Source organism: Equus przewalskii, chromosome 18, assembly GCF_037783145.1.
Source record: "Equus przewalskii isolate Varuska chromosome 18, EquPr2, whole genome shotgun sequence".
NCBI lineage: Eukaryota > Metazoa > Chordata > Mammalia > Perissodactyla > Equidae > Equus > Equus przewalskii.
The window spans coordinates 38,451,601-38,471,779 of NC_091848.1; the positions used below are offsets into that span (position 1 = coordinate 38,451,601).

Genomic DNA, 20,179 nt, shown 5'->3' on the forward strand with positions numbered 1-20,179 from the left:
TTCTTCTAGTTGTGGCATGTGGGACGCTGCCTCAGCGTGGTCTGATGAGCAGTGCCATGTCCGCGCCCAGGATTCAAACTAACGAAACACTGGGCCGCCTGCAGCGGAGCGCGCGAACTTAACCATTCGGCCACGGGGCCAGCCCCACAGATGGTTACTTTTAATAAAATTTAGTATTTTTATTCATCGCTAGAAATGTGGTGTAAATTCAGAAAACATTTATTTATTTAGCATCAGTTTATGCCAAGCACTGTGCTGAGTTCTGGGGACATAAAAGTAACAGGCTTGCCTTCAAGGATGTGATATTTTTTATTTGAAGTAATAGCTTGGAAATTATTAAAAACAAACGTGAGATGAATAGGCAAGGCACAGAGGATTTTTAGGGCAGTGAACATACTCTGTATGATATTATAATGATGGATATATGTCATTGTACTTCTGGCCAAACTCATAGAATGTGCATTATACTTTTGTCCTCATACTTTTGTCCAAACCCATGGAATGTACACCATCAAGACTGAATCCTAAGGTAAACTATGGACTTTGGGTGGTTGTGATGTATCAGTTTAGGTTTATCCTTGTAAGAAATGTACCATTCTGGTGAATGATGTGGGTAATGGGGGAAGCTATGCATGTGTAGGGGGAGGAGACGTATGGGAAATCTCTGTACCTTCCTCTCAATTTTGCTGTAAACCTGAAACTACTCTAAAAAATAGTCTTAAACAAACAAACATGAAACTACTTATTGTTAAGAATCAACTTAAATTCTGAATTCCAGGATCACACATTGGTTGAAGCATTTCAGTGAAAGTAAACATTGCAATTCTTTGAATCCGATTCAGTCTTTCAGACTGAAGTTATTATATTTCTTTCTGTTGAGCTCTCATCATTTTAGTTGTAGCCAGGTTTATGCCTTGATGAAGACAAGAATGGATTCTTAGCAACTCTTCTTCCAGGCCTTCCCAAGGATGTAGGTCATTCCCGAGTTGTAGGGATTTGAATTTCATATAGAGCTGACACTCCTGGATGACTGGATTTACTCCTCTTGAGTTGGAGATGTCATACTCTTCATGTCATTCTTGTTTTCATTTTTTTAAAAAGGGCAGTGGGAGGCAGGGGGGTTTAAAGAAAAGCCAAAGTCTGGGTAATCTTTTTTGTTTTTAAAGATTGGCACCTGAGCTAACATCTGTTGCCAATCCTCTTCTTCTTTCTTCTTCTTTCGTCCTTCTTCTTTCTTCCTTCTTCTTCTTCCTTCTTCTTCTTTTTCTTCTCCCCAAAGCCCCCCAGAACACAGTTGTATATTCCAGTTGTGAGTGCCTCTGTTTGTGCTACGTGGAACACCACCTCAGCATGGCTTGATGAGTGGTGCCATGTCCACGCCCAGGATCCAAACCTGCGAAACTCTGGGCCTCTGGAGTACAGCATGCAAACTGAACCACTTGGCCACAGGGCTGGCCCCTCTGTAATCTGAAAAAGTAAAAAATTCGCCTGCTGGGGCATCTGTGTAGTTCGTAAATTCATAAATGTAGCTAAAATCCTTTATATTTGATAATGATGGATATCAGAAAAGCTATATTGTTGAATATTTTTAATTGTGGTTAAAAACATAAAACTTATCATCTTCACCATCTTTAAGAGTACAGTTCATAGTGTTAAGTATGTTCACGTTCTTGTGAAACAGGTCTCCAGAACTTTTTCACCTTGCATATCTGAAACTGTATCCTGCTAACAGCTGCCCGTTTCTCCTTCCCCTCAGCCCCTGGTAACTGCCATTCTACCTTCTGTTTCTATGAATTTGACTATTTTAGATACCTCATATAAATGGAATAATACAGTGTTTGTCTTTTTGTGACTGGCTTTTTTCACTTTGCATAATGTCCTCAGGGTTCATCCATGCTGTAGCCAGATGAATATTCCTTTTTAAGGCTGAATAATATTCCCCTGTATGTATAAACATTTTGTTTACCCTGCCATCTGTCGACGGACGTTTGGGTTGCTTCCACCTCTTGGCTATTATGAATAGTGCTGCTATGAGCATGAGTGTGCAAATGTCTCTCTTCAAGACTCAGCTGTTGAATATCTTTGATGAAATACCCATTTTATTTTGAATTATGGAAAATTTACTTAGTGGAAGCTGAGAAGTTAGATGTTACATTTTGTAGTTACATTTTGGTTGCAATTTTGAAGATACTTTGGAGCATTTTAAAGAGCATTAATCTTTAAGACATTGTGCTTTCTAGTATTAACTTCGCTTAAAATATAGATTTACCTTTCCTTGCTTTAGGTTTAGGACCAGTATTACTTTTGAACTTGTAAGTATTATTTGTGAGCCATTTTGTGGCTCATAAATGGATTAAAGTGAGAAGGAGAAGACAATTTTCTGGGTTGGCTGGACAGGAGGATGGTAACCGTTTGGCATGTAACTGTCTCTTGTCCCCGGCCTGAACCTGCTTGGGTGTCACCGCCACACCAGGCATTGGTATTGGCAACTTTGTGTCCTAACAGCCTCCACACTTCCGTTTGTGGTTTCTTCAATGGCACCACCTTCTAGACCTTGAAATTTCAAGGTTTATGACTAGTCATCATTTTACTTAAGCATTATGTTAACATTCAGGAGAATTTTCTTAGTCTGTATTGACATTTTAAAATAGTGACTATAAAATAAAAAATTATCTTTGGCTTAAGTTTACCATTTGGTCTTTAGTACAAATACAGTCATTTTGTTAAGTAGTACTTGCATACTTCTATCAGTGTTTTTTCTGACGTGGCCCGAATGGTCCGTGGTTTTTATCCTAATATCTACCATTCCAGAAGTTTTATTAAAATTTCTTGTATATATATGTAATAGTTGTCAGAGTGATGAAAACATCATAGGCTTACATGTATATATTTGGAAATAAATTAGCTCACCCTGCCCGGACCCAGTTTTTTATTCCTGCTATGTCACTATGGTGAGTCTCTGACACATTGTAACTTGTAACTTACTCTTGTGTCACCTTCTGAAAGTTTTTGAATAGAATTAAAAACTATTAAATTTAAATTTAATAGTTATTAACATTTCTTTTAAAATTATACTTGACATAAGAGTTGAGTTAATTTCAATTTCATGATCTTTGTCTTTGTTGTATTCTCTCAATATTAGGAGAGTATTCTGGAAACTTGGTAAATTTTCCTTATTCTTGCCTTGAATTCTAAATCTTGGATATAAAGCCAACCCAGATATTAATTGACTAAAGCCAGATTGCTAGAAAATTCAGAGAAATAAGATTTCAAATTATCTTGTACTTTGCTTTAATTAAAGAAAAAATTACTGAGAAAAAGGCAATTTGCTTTTTGATGATGTTTCACTATCTCTGAAGAATTAGTTGTGACCAAAGCTGTAATAAATCCTCTGAATAACGTGCCACATTTAGAGGGAGAAAAGACTATTGTGCAACACTTAGGTCACTCATCTGTTTTTTCAGCAGTTTCTAAGTCATCTGATTAGAAATTGCCGCTGGGTGCAAGTTTAGACCAGAATACCCTTGTGCTTTAAAGGCTGTCAGAGTTACTTCCGAATTTTTATAACTCTTTGCAGATATTCCTGCCATGAAATGACTGGGTACATCCTTAGGCTATTTAATTAATGCAATGTCGATTGCATTCTTCTTTAAAGGAAATTGTAACACTTAAATTTGTTAATTTAATTGCCCAGTTCATTGTTGATTAAGCTATCAGAAACCAAATTAGTTTTATCTCACAACCAGCTGATTGTTTTATCTCACTGATAGGCCTGAAATTCTGTAAATATGCTAATTTCTTGTAATGGTGAACATCCTCTTGCTCTGTTCTGCACACACTTTATAGCACTTTTCATTCATTTAGCAGATGTTCGAGCATTTAATATATTTCAATCACTGGGCCAGGTGCTTTCTCAGCAAATTTTACTTTTTAGAATCTCTTATTAAATAACCTCTGGGATGTCTGGGACTTTTAGATCAGATCATTAAATATGCTTTTTTTCCCCTTAATTTAACCTTATGTTAGAGGAAAAAATATTTATTGACTTCTGTGAAGCTATTCTGTCAAAACACTATTCGTGTGTTACTAATGCCCACGTACTTGTTTGTGGAAGGGTGCCTAGACATGTCTTACCCAAATATGACAGCTGTTTTGGGAAAATTCAAAGCCATGTGGTCTATTCACTCCAATTTAAGATAAGCAGAACAAAATCCCCACCCCAAAAGGACAGGTGCTTCTATTTTTCTCTGCCCTTTAGAGTTCTCGAAGCTGAATGTTCTAAGTCTGACTATTTTGCCTTAGAACTGAAAGGATGCCACTGTGGGTCAGACCAGCCGTGATTCATCCATCCTAAGCCACAGAGCGCTTTACAGGGAGAATACGGTTGTCCCTGAAAACGATAGCCCCAGAGGGCAACGTGTTACGCAAGTTATGAACTAATAACAGAGTCTTACTATAAGAGTTAATTTTTTTATGTGAAAGGATTCAGGAGGTAGAAATTTGCCAATGTTGGTCCAGTGACACAAAGATGGACATCTTTACAGTATTTTGGCTGAGGTTTGCAGTTTTCACAACTTTTCTCTCTCAAGATGGCTAGCCATTCTGTCTGTTTTCTAGGCAGAGTGTAGGAGAGGAGGTTACGGGCAAAAAGGCTGACTCAGCAACTTCAAACACATCTCTGGCCACTGTTATCTGCAAAGGAGTCTAGGAAATGTAGTTTTTCAGCCACTCCCATTGCCCAAAGTTCTGTTAGTGAAGAGGATGAGAATGGGTGTTGGGTAACTATTACAGGTATTAACACATACACCCCTACTCCCACCCCCCACACACATAGGCACAAACCAAAACATTCTTCTCTCCCCAAGAGCACACATGCATTTATTATCTATGCATTGATCTAAAGCTTTCCTAAACCTAATTATCTTTTCAGGTTATACTCTCCCCTGAGTTTTTAGTGCTAGTGTAAGTCCCACAGTTTTAATTCTCTGGAGGCAGGATTGTGCAGTGGAAAGAGCACTTGGCTTGGAATCAGGAAACCTGAGCTATAATTCCAGTTCATCACAGGTGTGTTGACCTTTGACGTCTGAGCTTCTACTTCTTCCTTTGGGAAATGGAAATAAGATACCTTCTCTGGCTGTGTTTTACTGGCTTCTTAGAGGATCAGATGAGCACTCTTATTTTAATATATATGAAAGTACGCGGCAAATAGTAAAGCAGTATACAAGTAAATATATGGTATTATGATGATGATTTTCAAAACCAAACTCTTCATCTTCCCAACAGAATGAGCTGTTGCGCCTAACTTTTCTCTTACGGCAAGTCACAAAGTCTGGAAACCTCAGTCTTCCTTATAGCTGCATCTGCCTCCCGCCCTGTCTCTTTGGTTGTAATAGTCTTTATATTATTCTTTGAATATTTCTCCATTCCTGTCATCTCTGCCACCCTTTATTGTTCAGGGCCTTATTATCACACTTCTTGCTTGGCTGTTGCAATGGTTCTCTGAGTCAATCCTAGTCCCTACATTTCCACACATTTCTACATAGCCCTTGTTTTTATTATTAATGGATATAATGTACCATGGGAATGTACTGTGGAAACAATGTTAGTAAATATTTTTCTACTTATAGACATTAAGTTGTTTATATTTTCAGTTTTTATATTGTGGTAGTGGGTATGTATATAGCTTATGATTAACTATTTTGTTACAAATTCCCATAACGTGAATTACTAGGTTAATGGGTTCCTTGAGATTTCTGCTTCATTTTCTCAGTTGTTTCCCAAAAGTTAGTTCTAATTTGTATGCCTCAAACAACAGAGTGTTATCATGGATGTATCGTAGCTTTTCATAGTCTAGCTAAACTTAAAAAATACGTAATGAAAAGTACAGCTTGTCCGTTTCCACACACATGGAATCCAGGCGCTCCAAGTCCAGGAAGATCGGGCACACTGTGTCTAGGTGACCTTGTACTTAGGTTTATAGGCTGGTTTGGGTTGAGACCTTTAATGAGAATTAATCACACATGCCAAAAGTGGCGGGGGGAGGAGGGAGGGATCTCAAGGAAAGTTAGAAAATTTTGTTCTGGTCACATCCCATTTTCCTTAACATGGCTCTTCAGCACTTAAGGTCACTTGGGGACAAACTCGGGGCCTCTTGCACTTGGAGACCTAAGGGCACCTTCTGTCTTCCTCACTCCACGTGGGCCCCAACCCATCTACCTGCCCTTTGCCTCTAAGCATCCACCCTCATCTCCTCCTCGCTTGGGAGCCCTGACTGTGTAGAAGGTGACACATTGTTCTCAGATGTCCACTTCTGAGGCTTAGAGTCTGCTCACTTTCACCAGGTGCTTAGGAAAGGATTCCGAGTTTCTGCCCTTGTCTGAGAAAGGAGGCCAGATTGACTTAAATTTTCATTTTCTTTAAAAATAAGCCTTACATTCAGACAAGTACAAATTACTCAAGTTCCTTGATGAGTCCTCCCCATTGCCTCTTCCTCTCATCAGAAAGTTTAGAAGAAAGTTGGATGATGGGAGAATTTGGGTTATTTATGAGCTTTTCTTAGTCTTTTGAGTTAAGGTAATTACAAGTTTGGTAACTGAAATAGAGGGTTTAGCTGATTGTTCTGGAGAATCATAAATATATGTTTTGGGGGTCAGAGTATGAAGCATATTTTGACTTTCCCAAAAACCTTTCATCTTAAGATGCCTTTGAAGAGAAACCTACTTGTTCTTTTAGTTAACAAATAACTAGTCTTTACTATCCTATCCAGGATTAACATTCTGTGATTCTGTGAAATGTGTTGAAGCACTCAGTACGTCGCAGTGTTAGTTTGTACATATCCCCTGTGCTGTTGATGGATGCAGTTGAAGTCGAGGGTTAACACTGACCTCCGTCCTGGCACATCTTTTGTCTTCTTAAATCTTGGAATAAGAATACTCTCTCCATCGTTGAGTGCTGTATTGATTCCGTAGTCTTTTCGGCACAGACGCGTGCTAGAGCCAGGAGACTCATTGCTGACTCTGCAGCTCTGGCTGTTCTAGAGTAGTTCCCATCAGCATTTCTCATACAATCCTTCATTTATTTATTTATTATTCTTATTAATCCTCTCTTGGAAATTGTAAATATTTTCTAACATTTAAAATTTAACAGGATAAAAATCATTTAAGAATTATGGTTCTTTGAGGCCAAATAGTAATAAGTGAAGTGTAAATGCAATGTAATTATACAGAATTTGCCATAATAGAAATGATAGCAGCTATTTTTTTGTCATGTTATCTGGAACTACCTTATGGTTATCTATCCTTTGCTCTATTTTTTTTTATCCCTAGGTGAACATGTCAAACCTTTTACACCAGAGAAAGCAAAAGAAATTATAATGTCTTTAGAACAACCCGCAGTCTTCTGTAACATGGTTTTTGATTGGCCAGCACAACACTGGACTGCTGAACACCTTTCGGAGGTCCTTCCTGGCAAGCGGATACGATTCAGGATGGGACTGAAAAGCACTGATACAGGTAGGACTACAAGCACAGTCATGTGCCGCATAACGTTTCGGTCAACGACGGGCTGCGTGTATGATGGTGGTCCCGTAAGCTTGGGACCATACAGCCTAGGTGTGTAGTTTGTGTATGTACACTCTATGATGTTTACACAGTGACAAAATCACCTAACGACAGATTTCTCAGGGTGTATCCCTGTCATTAAGTGAAGCATGCCTTAATCACGGGAATGCCTCTTCAGTAGCATGCCTACATTCTGTTTCTTTATCTCTAGAGAATCCTTTATTTCTCATCCTCTTTTTGACCCATTTGCAGATAGGAGAATTTTATTGGAAGTTGTAGGATAGTTTCTGTTAAGATTTCTTTTTAGACTAAACAACCTAAAGTTTATGGCCTCATATAAAATGTATTTGTTCATGTATCATGGTTCATTGAATGTGATGGACAATAAATATTTGTTAATGTGTTGTTATATATGTTCTTGTGTGACTGAAAAAGACGAATGCTAATCTCATAGTCCCTTCCACTGTTGACTCATGTAGAATGTGTCCTTTTATTTGTGGCTTCAGGCACTATTTATAGTGCTCAGTCTTGGTTGTGATTTTATCTCTGCTTTATCAGCTGCCTGACCTCTATTGCGTTGCATAAACATGAAACGTATGTAAAGCTGTTTTGTTCATCGTCTTAAGAAGCCGTTAGAGTTTGCTCCCTCTTCCTCCCTGAAGACTTGGAACATTTTGATTTTTTACCTTATAGTCAGATAAAGCAATTACTGTTAACTCTAAAAATAATTTAAAGGAAAAAATAGTGCTGTTTCTAATCTTAAAGAGTTCATAACCGTTGTCTGGCTTCAGAACATGTGTTTAACTTCTATTTAAATATGAGTAAGTTTGGGAGTCTAGAAATTCACAGTGTTTTAAGCATTACTGTGAAGTGGCTCTATGAATATCTGTTAAAAACTCAGAAGGAACTAGAAAATTACCCACCTTCACTTCCAGTTTCTCCAAGCTTCTTTCTCTTGTGTTGACCTTTTTGTATTTTAAAATTAAATGCTACACCAGCAGCAGCCACGTCAAAATCAACCTGTGCTTCTTCCCTCTTGATTTTAGTCAAATAAATCTTCCACTCATTGAAGTGTCTCTTAGACAATAATTTGGAGAGAAACAGGAATTGTAGTTGTTTTCACATTCTGGTTAGACTCCAAGTACACTACCGCTAAGAGCTAGCAGTCATCAAGAGCTATTGTGTCCAGCACTGCTCTGAGTTTTGTACATACTAACTCTCTTAATCTGCTTCAGACCCTCTTAGAATGGCACTCTTATTATCCTGGTTTATAGATGAGGCACAGTAATTTGACATTTTCAAGTTAATACTTAAGCATAAAAGAAAAAGAAGGTAGAAAGTCTCTGCAGTTGTGGGCAACTGCTCTGAGTTTTTACTAAAGATGATTTGTTCTCTTTTGAAATTCAGAGAAAATTCACATTACATAAAAGTCACCATTTTAAAGTATACAATTCGGTGGTTTCCATGTAGTCACAATGTTGTGCAACCATCACCACTGTCTAATTCCAGAACATTTTCATTGCCCCATCAAGAAGCCCAGTACCCCTTAAGGAGTCACTGTCTATTCCATCTTATCCCCAGCCCCTGGCAACCACTGATCTACTTTATGTTTTTCTGGATTTGCCTGTTCTGGACCTCATACAAATAGAATAATACAATATGTGGCTTTTTGTGTCTGGCTTCTTTCGCAAAGCATGTTTTCCAGATTCATCCATGTTGTAGCATGTATCTGTACTTCATTTCTTTTTATTGCTGAATAATATTCCACTCTCTGGATATACCACATTTTGTTTATCCATTCATCAGTTAATGGACATTTTCACCTTTTTTTTTTTCCATTGCTCAACAAAAACTTTATGAGACATCAGACAGTATTTCCACTTTTTGGCTATTGTAAACAGTGCTACTATGAATCTCTATGTACAGATTTTTGTGTCAGTGTATGTTTTTGTGTCTCTTGAGTTTATACCTAGAAGTGGAGTTGCTAAGTCATACTGTAGCTCTGTGTTTAACCTTTTGAGGAACTGCTCAATGGTTCCAGGCAGCTGAACCATTTTAAATTCCCACTCCAATGTAGGAGGGTTCCAGTTTCTCTACATCCTTGCCAGCACTTCATTTTTTATTCCAGCCATTCTAGTGAGTGTGAAGTGTTATCTTATTATAGTTTTGATATGCCTTTCCCTAATGACTAATGATGTTGAGCATCTTATCATGTGCTCATTGACCTTTCGTATATCTTTGGAGAAATGTCTTTTCAAATCCTTCACCCGTTTTCTAATTGAGGTGTTTTTTGTTTGGGATTTTTTGGGTTTTTGTCTTTCTGTTGTTGATTTGTGAAAGAGATCTTTATATATTCTGGATCCTAGACCCTTATCACTATATGACTGGCAAATATTTTCTCCTATTCTATGGGTTGTCTTGATAATTTGTTCTTTTAAAAGTTATTTCTTTGAGTATAATGCAGTATTTCCACAAGCAGTGTAGGGTAGTGGCGTAAGAGAACTTAACTCATGTTCAAATTTTGGCTTACTGTGTGACTTTGGGCAAGTCACTTAACCTTTCTGTATCTTAGAAATGTTTTCAAGATTAAATGCATTCATATGTATAAAACATTTAGAACAGTGTCTAGCACACAGTAAATGCTCCAAAAATGTTATTTAAAAATAGAAATAATTAAAAAATAAAAGTATGGATTTCCTCATTGTAGAAAACATGGAAAACATGGGAAGATCGAGAAATTTTAAAACACTTGGTCCCATTACCAAGAGATAACCACTAGTTGCACTTTGATATATGTCCATGCAGGCCTTTTTGTATTTTAAAAATAAAGTATTAATTTTCACAGCCTGCTTTTTTTTTTAATATAACATATTCTGAGCAGCTTCTCCTGACATTAAATGTGACTTTTAAATGACTCCCTAATATTCCATTATATGTTCATATCATAGTTTATGTTAAAAATCCTCCTATTTTGATTATTTAGATTTCTTAGAAGTTTTAAATTATAAATAAGACTGTAGTGAACATCTTTGAAAATAAATCTTGTCCGAGTTTCTGATTATTTGCCTGGGATAGATTCCTAGGAGGACGATGGAGTCGAAGGGTGTGAACATTATCATCAGTAGCCGCACCTTCTATGGAGCTTCTGATACCAAAGACCTCTGACTTATTCTCATCGCCTCTCTAAGTGGTGTCTGGTGACCCGGTGACTTACACCCTAAACATCTAGTATCCACTAGCTTCTCTCCTTCTCCCTGGCCATCCTCTAGTTGGGGTCTCTCTCACCTACACAACCACAGTAGCCTTGTCCCTGGTCCCTCTGCACGCCCCCTCCACCTAGGCCATTCTTCATACTGAAACCAGAGACAGTTTTTAAAAAACAAATCTCATCTTTTTTCTCTGCTTAAAACCCTTCAGTGGCTTCCCGTTACCCTTAGGCTAAAGACCCAGGTTTTTGTCTCGTGTAGAAAGCTCTGTTTGCCTGTCAGCTTAATCCCTCTCCCTCAGTGCAGGCCAAACGAGCATTCTTTTCAGTTTTTGTGATTCCAGAGGTTTACTGCTTCTTACTTCAGGGCCTTTCCATCTGCAGGCCAGCCATTCTCCTTTCTCTTCTCGTTTCCCCTTACCCCAGCTCTACCTAGTTAATTCCTCTTCTTCCTTCAGATCTCAGCTCAAATGTCATTTTCTCACGGAAATCTTTCCTGACCACATCTCCCTCCCCCACCCCCCAAATCACATGCAGCTATCGAGTTACCTCAGTGCCCCTTCTGTTTCTCAGTAGCGCTTAGCCCAGTTATAATCACATGGTTAGTTGTGTTTAAGTAAGTAACTGTTTAAAGTCTCTCTTCCCCTCCAGGAGGTCACCTGTGAGGGCCAGGGCGGTGGCTCATCATGCACCGAGCGCCTAATGGACATTCAGATATTTGTGGAGTGACAGCATGAAAGGCCTTTGGTCCATATGGCCAAGTGCTTTCCATTTATTCTCCTTCCAGAAAGAGCGAGGGTGCCTGTTTTGCCTCTCCTTTGCCCAACTGAGATTTATCTTTTAAAAGAAAATCTTGCTGATAGGTGAAAAATGGTATCTCATGATTTTAATTAGCATTTCTTTGATTGCTGGTGATGTTGAACATGTGTTCAAGTTTATTAGGAATTTGTATTTTTTCTGGTAATTGTTCTTTGTTCCTTATTTGGGTTTCACGTTTTTGAAACCTGAAAATAGATTTCTTTTTTATTAAGAATACTGTATTTGTTGCTGATGTGTTTCCCAGTTTATTGTTTGCCTTTTGATTTTGCTTCACATTTTTACATTTTTATATAGTTGAATAATATTTCATTAACATTTTCATTCTTATTTATTTAGAAATTTCTTCTGTATCTTTTTTACATTTTACTCTTTATCCATTCCATATTTATTTTGATATATGGTGTTCACTGACTTTTTTCTAAATAGTTGTTAGAAATAACAATACCTTTTATTTTAGTACCATTTACTGAATAATCCCTTTTTCCCCTACTGACTTTGAAACCACCTTTATTATATTAATATATTCTTTTATATTCCAGCTTCTGTTTTTTGGACCATGTACTGAGCTATCAGTTTTGAGGCCCATTAAACACTTTTTAAAAACTATTTTAGCAACTGGTATATATTTTACTGTTTGAAACAATGACTCATCCTCCCTAATGCTCTTCTTTCTCTGTATTTTCTTAGATGTTATTGAATTTTATTCCTCTAATGAATTTTAGAATTAAACAGTGTGCTCACATTAAACAAATCCTTTGGGGATTTTAAGTGAAAATTCACTAAGCACTGTGAATTAATTTGGAAAGAGCTACTCTGTGATAATACTGTATCTTCCTACACAAGAACATGTTATTTTCATTTATCGAGTTTATTCATCTCTCAGTAAAAAGATTGGAGTTTATCATAGGTCTATAAATTTTTTAAAGTATTGTAAATTTTTTATATCTGTTATGAAGGAAATATTTTTGCCTATTATATTTTTCTAACTAGTTGTGTTTGGTACATGAATGAAAGCCATTCATTTTTGTATGTTCATTTTTTTATCCAGCCACTTATGAGTGTACATAGTTTTTTAGTATATTGTTGTGGGTTTTCTGTGAAGATGGGCATATTATCTTAGAAGGATTGATAACTTTGTTTCCTTTCTGTTTCATGTATTTCTTATTTTTTTTTTAGGTCTTGGTTAGAATTTTTCTAGAATGCTTGGAAATAATAGTACTAATAAATAGCATATTTGAACATATTTGTAATGTATCTCTAGTTTCTTTTAGGAAGCAGATAGTGACATCACACAGCTCTTTTGAAACCATTTTGGATCAAATTCCTTTGCCAGCATATGTGCTCAATGGCAATACTATATCTCAGCTGACAGTAATTTGGCAAGCAATTGTAGAAATAACCCTAAACATTTGTAAATAGGGAATGGAGCAGTGATCAAAAGTTCTCCCCAGTACCCACATACCATGCAGTGTTCCTTGCTTGTGAAATGATGAAATCTAACAAAAAGAGGAATATTTGTTTGCCTGCTGTGCAAAAAATATTTTAGCACTCCCTTTTATGAGAGTTAAAAGCAAACTCAATTTATACACTATTTCCAAATCCCGAACTCGGTTGAGCTGCTTCGTACCTGACACTTTCACAGTAAGTGGGATGCAAATTGCAGCTGCCTACGCTACTTCATTGTTAAACGAAAGAACAATAATAATAAAACTAGAAAGGAATAACTTTGCTGCATCGAATAAACTAAGAAAAACAGCTGTACCACCCAGAAAGACATGGTCATGATAACAGAATGAAAACAGTACCTTTGGTACTGCTACTACCAGGAAGGAGTGAAAGACTCTATTTTGAAATCACTATGCAAATGAAAAAGTCTATCATTTCCATTCATTCCATTCATTGTAATTTTCACCCGACAGTGACTGTTCTCACATATAATTTTTGCGTTTTTAGATTTTCATTTTTTAAAGTACAGAACTTGATGTGACAGAAGACAAAGTCCCCTGGTGAGGCTGCAGTGCAGACATGCCTGTGAAGCTGGCCTTACCTGAGAAGTCCTTCTCAGTCCACCCCAGCGCCCAGTGGCTCAAGTAATGGCTTCAGTGTTCAGTTGCATCAGTTGGATTGAATTCTGTGAAGGGAAAACTCAGGAGACAGTGTCCTGTCTTCAGGCTTACACTGGAGCTTACTGAAATGATTTAGAAATGACTCCTGTTTGCCTGCGCCGTGCAGCTTTCTTGCCACATGGCTTTTTGTTTATTAAAAAACTCGGATGTCCTCCTAGCCATTATGGTAAATTCTTGATGGTGATGTTGATAATATTAAGAGTTTATGTATATTGATGGGTTACTGTGTGCCAGGCACTATTCTAAGTACGTCTCAAAAATTATCAAATTTAAATAGTTCTTAAAGATGCAGATTTTTATCTTTTAGATAAATGTACCCTAGTAAAGTTTTCCTGTTTCTCAAAGCAGGTGACCAGTTGATGAAGCAGATGAAGTAAGATGACTCTGACACACACCCTCCCTTCTATTACTTCTCTGCCATTCTGAGGTTTTAGGAAAAAGGTAGAAACGGGTAAAGATAATGGGGATAATCCTAAGCAGTTCAGGCAGAAGTGGGAAAATATAAAAGCTGTTGAAATAAGAGTTTGAATACCCTTCTCCTCCTGCTATTAATATAGCTAACTTTTAAGGGGCCCTAAGTAAATATATGAATGAATAATAAGTACTAATAATAGTGCCTGGCTTTTACTGAGCATCTGCTATGTGTCCAGCGTGGACCTAACTGATTGACATGCGTTAGATCTGCATCCCCGCTGGAAAGGATTTCATGCTTTGCAAAGGAGGTCATAATCAGATCTCTTGAATATTAGCTTTCCAATGCACACTTAAAATATTCTGCTCACTGCCCTCAAAAAATTAATTTCATCACTATTTAGAAAAATAATTCTTGTGTAAATGAGTCACACTCATAATAACAAAGCACTGTGGACAGACAGTAGACCTCTGTAAGCTTTTTCCAGATCAGCCCTCATCTCTAGTGGTCTTTGCCTTTTTCCTATGTGTCTATGGCACAGAATTTTGCATTTAATTTCATGATGCCTCAAATTCCCTATTCTGGTGAAAGCTTTTTCTGTGTCTCAATATTCTAAACTCAAGAGTATGATCTATTTCTTTTATGTTCTCACAAGCCTGAGCACAGTGCTAGTTACAAATTAGGTACTTAATAAATGATTCTGAAATAAATGAGTTAATGAATAAATGAACAGACTTTAAATTGCCATTGTCCACTTAATGATTCTGAGGAGCTGTGTATAATATACGTGCAGGATAAAGTCAGATAATCGTCAGAAGACAGGTTTTTGGTGTTGCTTTTTCTTTAATCTGAAGATGAGTTCTCAAACTTTTTGGTCTCAAGATCCCTTTACACTTAAAAAATTATGAGTACCCCAATGAGCATTTGATGATGTGGGTTATACTAGTGATACTTACCATATTAGAAATGAAAACTGAGAGATTTTAAAATACAAGGACATAAGCACATATTCCATTAACTGTCAGAGCAGTGACAGCAACGTGTGTCATGTGGCCTCTGGAAAACTCCACCTCACACTCATGAGAGAATGAGAGTGAAAAAGGCAAGTAGTGTCGTAGTATTACTATGAAAATAGTTTAGACCTCACAGACCCCAGAAGAGGTCTTTGAGAATTGATAATCTGAAGTGTTGCACTGGATTACTGACTAGGCTATAGTAAGGGTAGTCTTTAATCTTAAAGCTAAAACCGTGTTTTTTACTTTTATGTTTAATCATGAATATTGTGAGTGTTGTAAATGGTTCTAATTATATCGCAAGTACAAAATTAATTTTCAATTAATGTTAAAGGATAGCTAACATTTTTTGGTTGAAATTACCTTCATTTGAAAAAACAGCAATGTTTAGAATCTGTGTTCGGTCTCTACATTTAAAGCTGGGTTCTCTTACATTGCAGCTCCTCAGTTTGAAACTGCCTGTAGTTACGCAGAAGCGACACTTGAGGAGTTTCTGACCTGGAACTGTGGCCAGCCTCATATTTCTGGACCATTTAGAGATTATGATCATTCTAAGTTCTGGGCTTATGCTGACTATAAATATTTTGTCAATCTGTTTGAAGACAAGACAGATATTTTCCAGGTAAGTCAATACATTGTTTTTCATCACGGTAATAATTTCTTCTTGAGAAAAGATCACAAATTAGAATTTCCCTAGTACCTTTTTCCTTCTCTGTCTTTTTCTCTCAAAAGTAGTTATCATGAGTCTTGTGTATTTTATCCACTCAAGCCAGAAGATTTGCTCCTCAAGAGGGCTGTCATGTTTGGCTCGCACAGCTGAGCAGCCTTCTCACTGTTTTCCTGTTCACCAAACTTCCTATATACTCTCCCTTGCCTTTACACAGCACCCGAGCTGTTTGAAGTACATTGGGAGCAGAGATTGTGTATAAAACTTCATTTCCTCCTGGCCTATGTCTAAGTTCTTGTTCTGTCCGCGAGGCAGACGGAGGTGCCCAGCTGACTACATGAAGAAGCATTTCTGGAAGCCTAGAAGCACTGCGGGCTGCTGCTGCCGTGCCTGCCTGCACTGGGGGGTTTAGTGCAGGGTGAAGGCCTGACGCAGGGAGGGCTGTGCTCCCGGTGTTTGATTGTAGAAGTCCTGCAGGAGGATGGGAGCGCGTGCAGAAATAAGAATGTGGAAGTTCTTTGCTATGTGTTGACATAACTGACAGCAGAGTTTGCAGACTGCCATATCCTCTTTTCTTTTCAGGGTTTTCTACCTCAAACTGACGGTTTATTTTGTGGGGTGATTTTACAAACTCCCTGCTCTGGTTTCAGTGCATGTCTTAGGCATAGGGCAGGGGTGGGAATAGTCCCAGGAAGCTGTTCGGAGGCCCACAATCAGGCCAAGGCTCCAGAGTTCTTTATCCTGCCCCTAATCCTTTGTAGAGCCGGCCCTGGTGGTCTAGTGGTTAAGTTCTGATGCTCTCACCGCCATGGCCTGCGTTCGTTTTCCTGTCAGAGAACCACACCACCCATCTGTCGATTGTCATACTGTGGCAGCTGCATGTTGCTGTGATGCCGAAAGCTATGCCGCCACCGTTTCACATGCCAGCATGGTCACCTGTGGTGAACAGTTTTCAGCCGAGCTCCCAGACTGAGACAGACTAGGAAGAAGGACATGACCACCCACTTCCAAAAACATTGGCCATGAAAACCCTGTGAGTAGAGTGGAGCATTGGCTGATAACAGCACCGGAAGGTGAGAGGATGGCGCAGGGTTCCGCTCTGCTGTGCACAGGGTCGCTCGGACTGGGAATTGAGGGCGCTAACAACAGATCCTTTGTGGAGAGAAGTATCTCATCATCAATGCAGGCTGTTCACCCCAACTCCTCTCCTCCTGCCGGGCACCACCACCCACTCTCCGCACTTTCCTCTCACATAGGCTGCTAGTCCTTAGACTCCAGAGTACTTTTACATTCAGCCTATACTGCATTTGTCTTTTTCACTTTGCGTTAAGGAGTAGATGCTGATGTTTACATAGTTATTATAATACAACTACCAAAACTTTGTAACTTTCCTTTATTAAATTTTTTATGTATTTACTTACATTTTGCTTTTTATAAAAAAAGGAAAAATATATCACCTGCCCCATAATTGTTAGTTGAGGATATGTTTTCATTCTCATAACCATGAAGGAAATGCCTCAGTTTTGAAAACATTCAGTAGATGCTTTCTGAATCCAAAGTCTATCCCACATCTAATATTTGCTCATTTTTTGAATGATAATTTTTTTAGGTAACTTTTTTTTCTTATAACCTTAGTTGTGATCACTTTATGGATCTTTAACCCTGGAAATTCCAGATATCATAGTTAATGTTTAGAGTATTTTATTTTATTTCTTATAACCTCCCCACTCTGTATGTTAGACTAGTACTTTTTTACTCCATATTTCCAGTAAAACATTGTGTAATGGTAATATTTATAAATACTTACTTATACTTGGTGCATACTTGGCCTATGATTTAATAATTATCCCTGTTTTAAGAAAGCTGAGACACAAAAAGGTAAGTGAACCTTTTATGAAATTAGACAACTAAGAAAGACGTAACCTGCCCTCCAAGCTTTGCCTGCCGCACTGTGTACTGCAGGGGGTCTGATACCGTCAGTTCCGTAGGGCCTCTACAGCGTGGATTAAGGACTCCATCTGTGCTGAGTCTGGGCCCACTCTGCCTTGGCTGCATCTCTCTGACCCCATCGTTGTTCTATCTCAGCCCGGGCGTGATAGCACTGGGCAGACATGCGTCCTGTCCATTAAGTGTGGATATAAAAGGCAGCCTTTTGATAATGTGCTGGAATTCTAATTGACCCGTTATAAAATCTGATATTTTTAGTTGAATGAGTTTTCTGTCAGCTCACATTGTGGTGATTAATTCTCTGGATTGGAACAGGCCGGTCTACTATGAACAACCAAGTCCATTAAGATTATATCATTTTTTATGTCAGAGTTTTCTGAACACCAAGTCCTCTTACATTCCAGGTACCTAAGTTTTTGTTGTTTTACTTTTACTGTATAATTCATTCAGTTACTAAGTCGTATTACTTAGTGTTTCAAGCTTTCTTCCATCTGTCATAAAATGGTGGGTAGTTGAGCATTAAAACTGATAAATTTTTAAAATATTTATTAATTCACTCAAAACACACTCATTATACTCATATGAAAATAACTGTATTCAAAATTTTTAAAAATTTTATGAGAGGAGTGGCATTCTTTTACGTTTTCATAAGTCTCTTTAATGTCTGGCTTCACAGAAGACAGCTGGATTCTTCTGTCTGCTTCTGCATTCAATCTGTTGCAGTTTGTTGGTTTGTTTGAAGTATATGAAGAATATCTTGCCTCACGCACATTTGCAGCTGAAAGAGAGGAGTATTTTAGCAGCCTTTTTAGATAATTGTGGATTTTTTTTAACACTCCACCACACTTGACAAGAGGTGATTTCTTAAAGGTTTGTTTGCTGCAGTACAGAATCTGAACCCACAATTGATGAATTCTTTGTATTCTTAGAATAAAATCCATTGATCTGTCTTGCATGGAATGGATCTTTGTAATGCCTTAATTGGCCATTTGGAAAATATTGGTTTACTGAGTTACATAGATCTTCCAAATGTTGACAGATTCCCTATACTTCATTATTTAAAAAAGTGACATTTGTTAATATCTCCGTTCTCGTCAAAAAAGTTTTTTAAGTAATAGGAAGCTTTCAAGCTCATGTGTTTCAAGCTAGGAGTTTTGGAAATCATTTTCATTTTGTTCAAAATATTTTCTAATTTCCCTTGTGATTTATTCTTTAGTTTATTGGTTATTTAGAAGTGCAATGTTTAATTTCCAAATATTTGGAGATTTTCCAGCTACGTTTTTATTCGATTTCTAATTTAATTTTACTGTGGTCAGAGAACATACTTTGTGTGATTTCTCCTTTTAAATTTAAGTGTTTTATGGCCCAGAATATAGTCAATCTTGATAGACATTCCGGGGCGCTTGAAAATAATGTGTATTCTGCTGTTGTGTTTTATAAATGTCAATTAAGTTAAATTGATTGTTTTAAGTCTCCTGTATCCTTAGTAATTCTCTGTGCTGATTATATAGAGAGAGGTATTGAAATTTCCCAACTATAATTGTATATTTGTTTCTTTTTCAGCTTGGGTTGGTCAGTTTTTGTTTCATGTATTTTGAAACCGTTATTAGGTTTATACACATTTAGGATTATTACGTCCTCTTAATGGCTTGATCTTTTATCATGGTGAAATGATCCTCTCCCTCCTGGGTTCTTCCTTGTTCTGATGTTTACATTGTCTGAAGTCTGCTTTGTTTAGTTTACCTTTGGTTAGCGTTAGCATGAAAGAGGAGTACTTACTATATGATTCCATTTATATAAGATTGTAGAACTTGCAAACAAGTTTATAGTGACAGAAAATAAATCAGTAGTTGTCTGAGAATGAGCAGGTCGAGAGAGATGGGTTACAGAGGGTCGTGGGGAAACTTCTGGACCTGATCAAAATGTTTGTCATCTTGATTGTAGTGGTGGTTTCTCAGGTGTATGTAAAAATTTGTCAAATTGTATACTTTAAATATATGTTGTTCATTGTACGTCATTTATGCCTCAATAAAGTTGTTTTTTTTTTAAAAAAAGAATACAGTGCTACCAATGCACTTTGATTCCACTGTCTTGACACCAGCAGTTTGATTCATCATTGTTTTGTGCCATCAATGCAAATGTCAACACAGTGAAATAGGCAAATAACATCTTAATGGTATTATAAAAATAATTTCAACCTCACAGATCCCCTGAAAGTGTGTCAGGGACCCGCAAGAAATTATTCTTTTAAATAGCAATGAAATTAAATTTTTTTTGGCAACTAGCAGAATATTTTAATGCACGTTAGAAAGTTAATATTCAAGAAACCTGATTATGATCTCCTTTGCAAAGCATGAAATCCTTTCAAGAGGGGATGTAGATCTAATGTATGTCAATCAGTTAGGTCAATGCTTGACACATAGCAGATGCT

The 20,179-nt window shown here is 37.4% G+C and overlaps 1 protein-coding gene across 3 annotated transcripts in view; it reads left to right on the plus strand.

Annotated features, from left to right (window-relative positions):
- HSPBAP1 (HSPB1 associated protein 1) overlaps positions 1–20,179 on the plus strand; it is a 50,646-nt gene that overhangs the window by 5,836 nt on the left and 24,631 nt on the right. For all 3 annotated transcript variants that reach the window (XM_070583760.1, XM_070583758.1, XM_070583759.1), the window contains 2 exons: positions 7,326–7,511; positions 15,575–15,756. In XM_070583760.1, coding sequence (XP_070439861.1) covers positions 7,373–7,511; positions 15,575–15,756 — 321 coding nt within the window. In that variant the 5' untranslated portion in view covers positions 7,326–7,372. The remainder of the gene's footprint in view (positions 1–7,325; positions 7,512–15,574; positions 15,757–20,179) is intronic.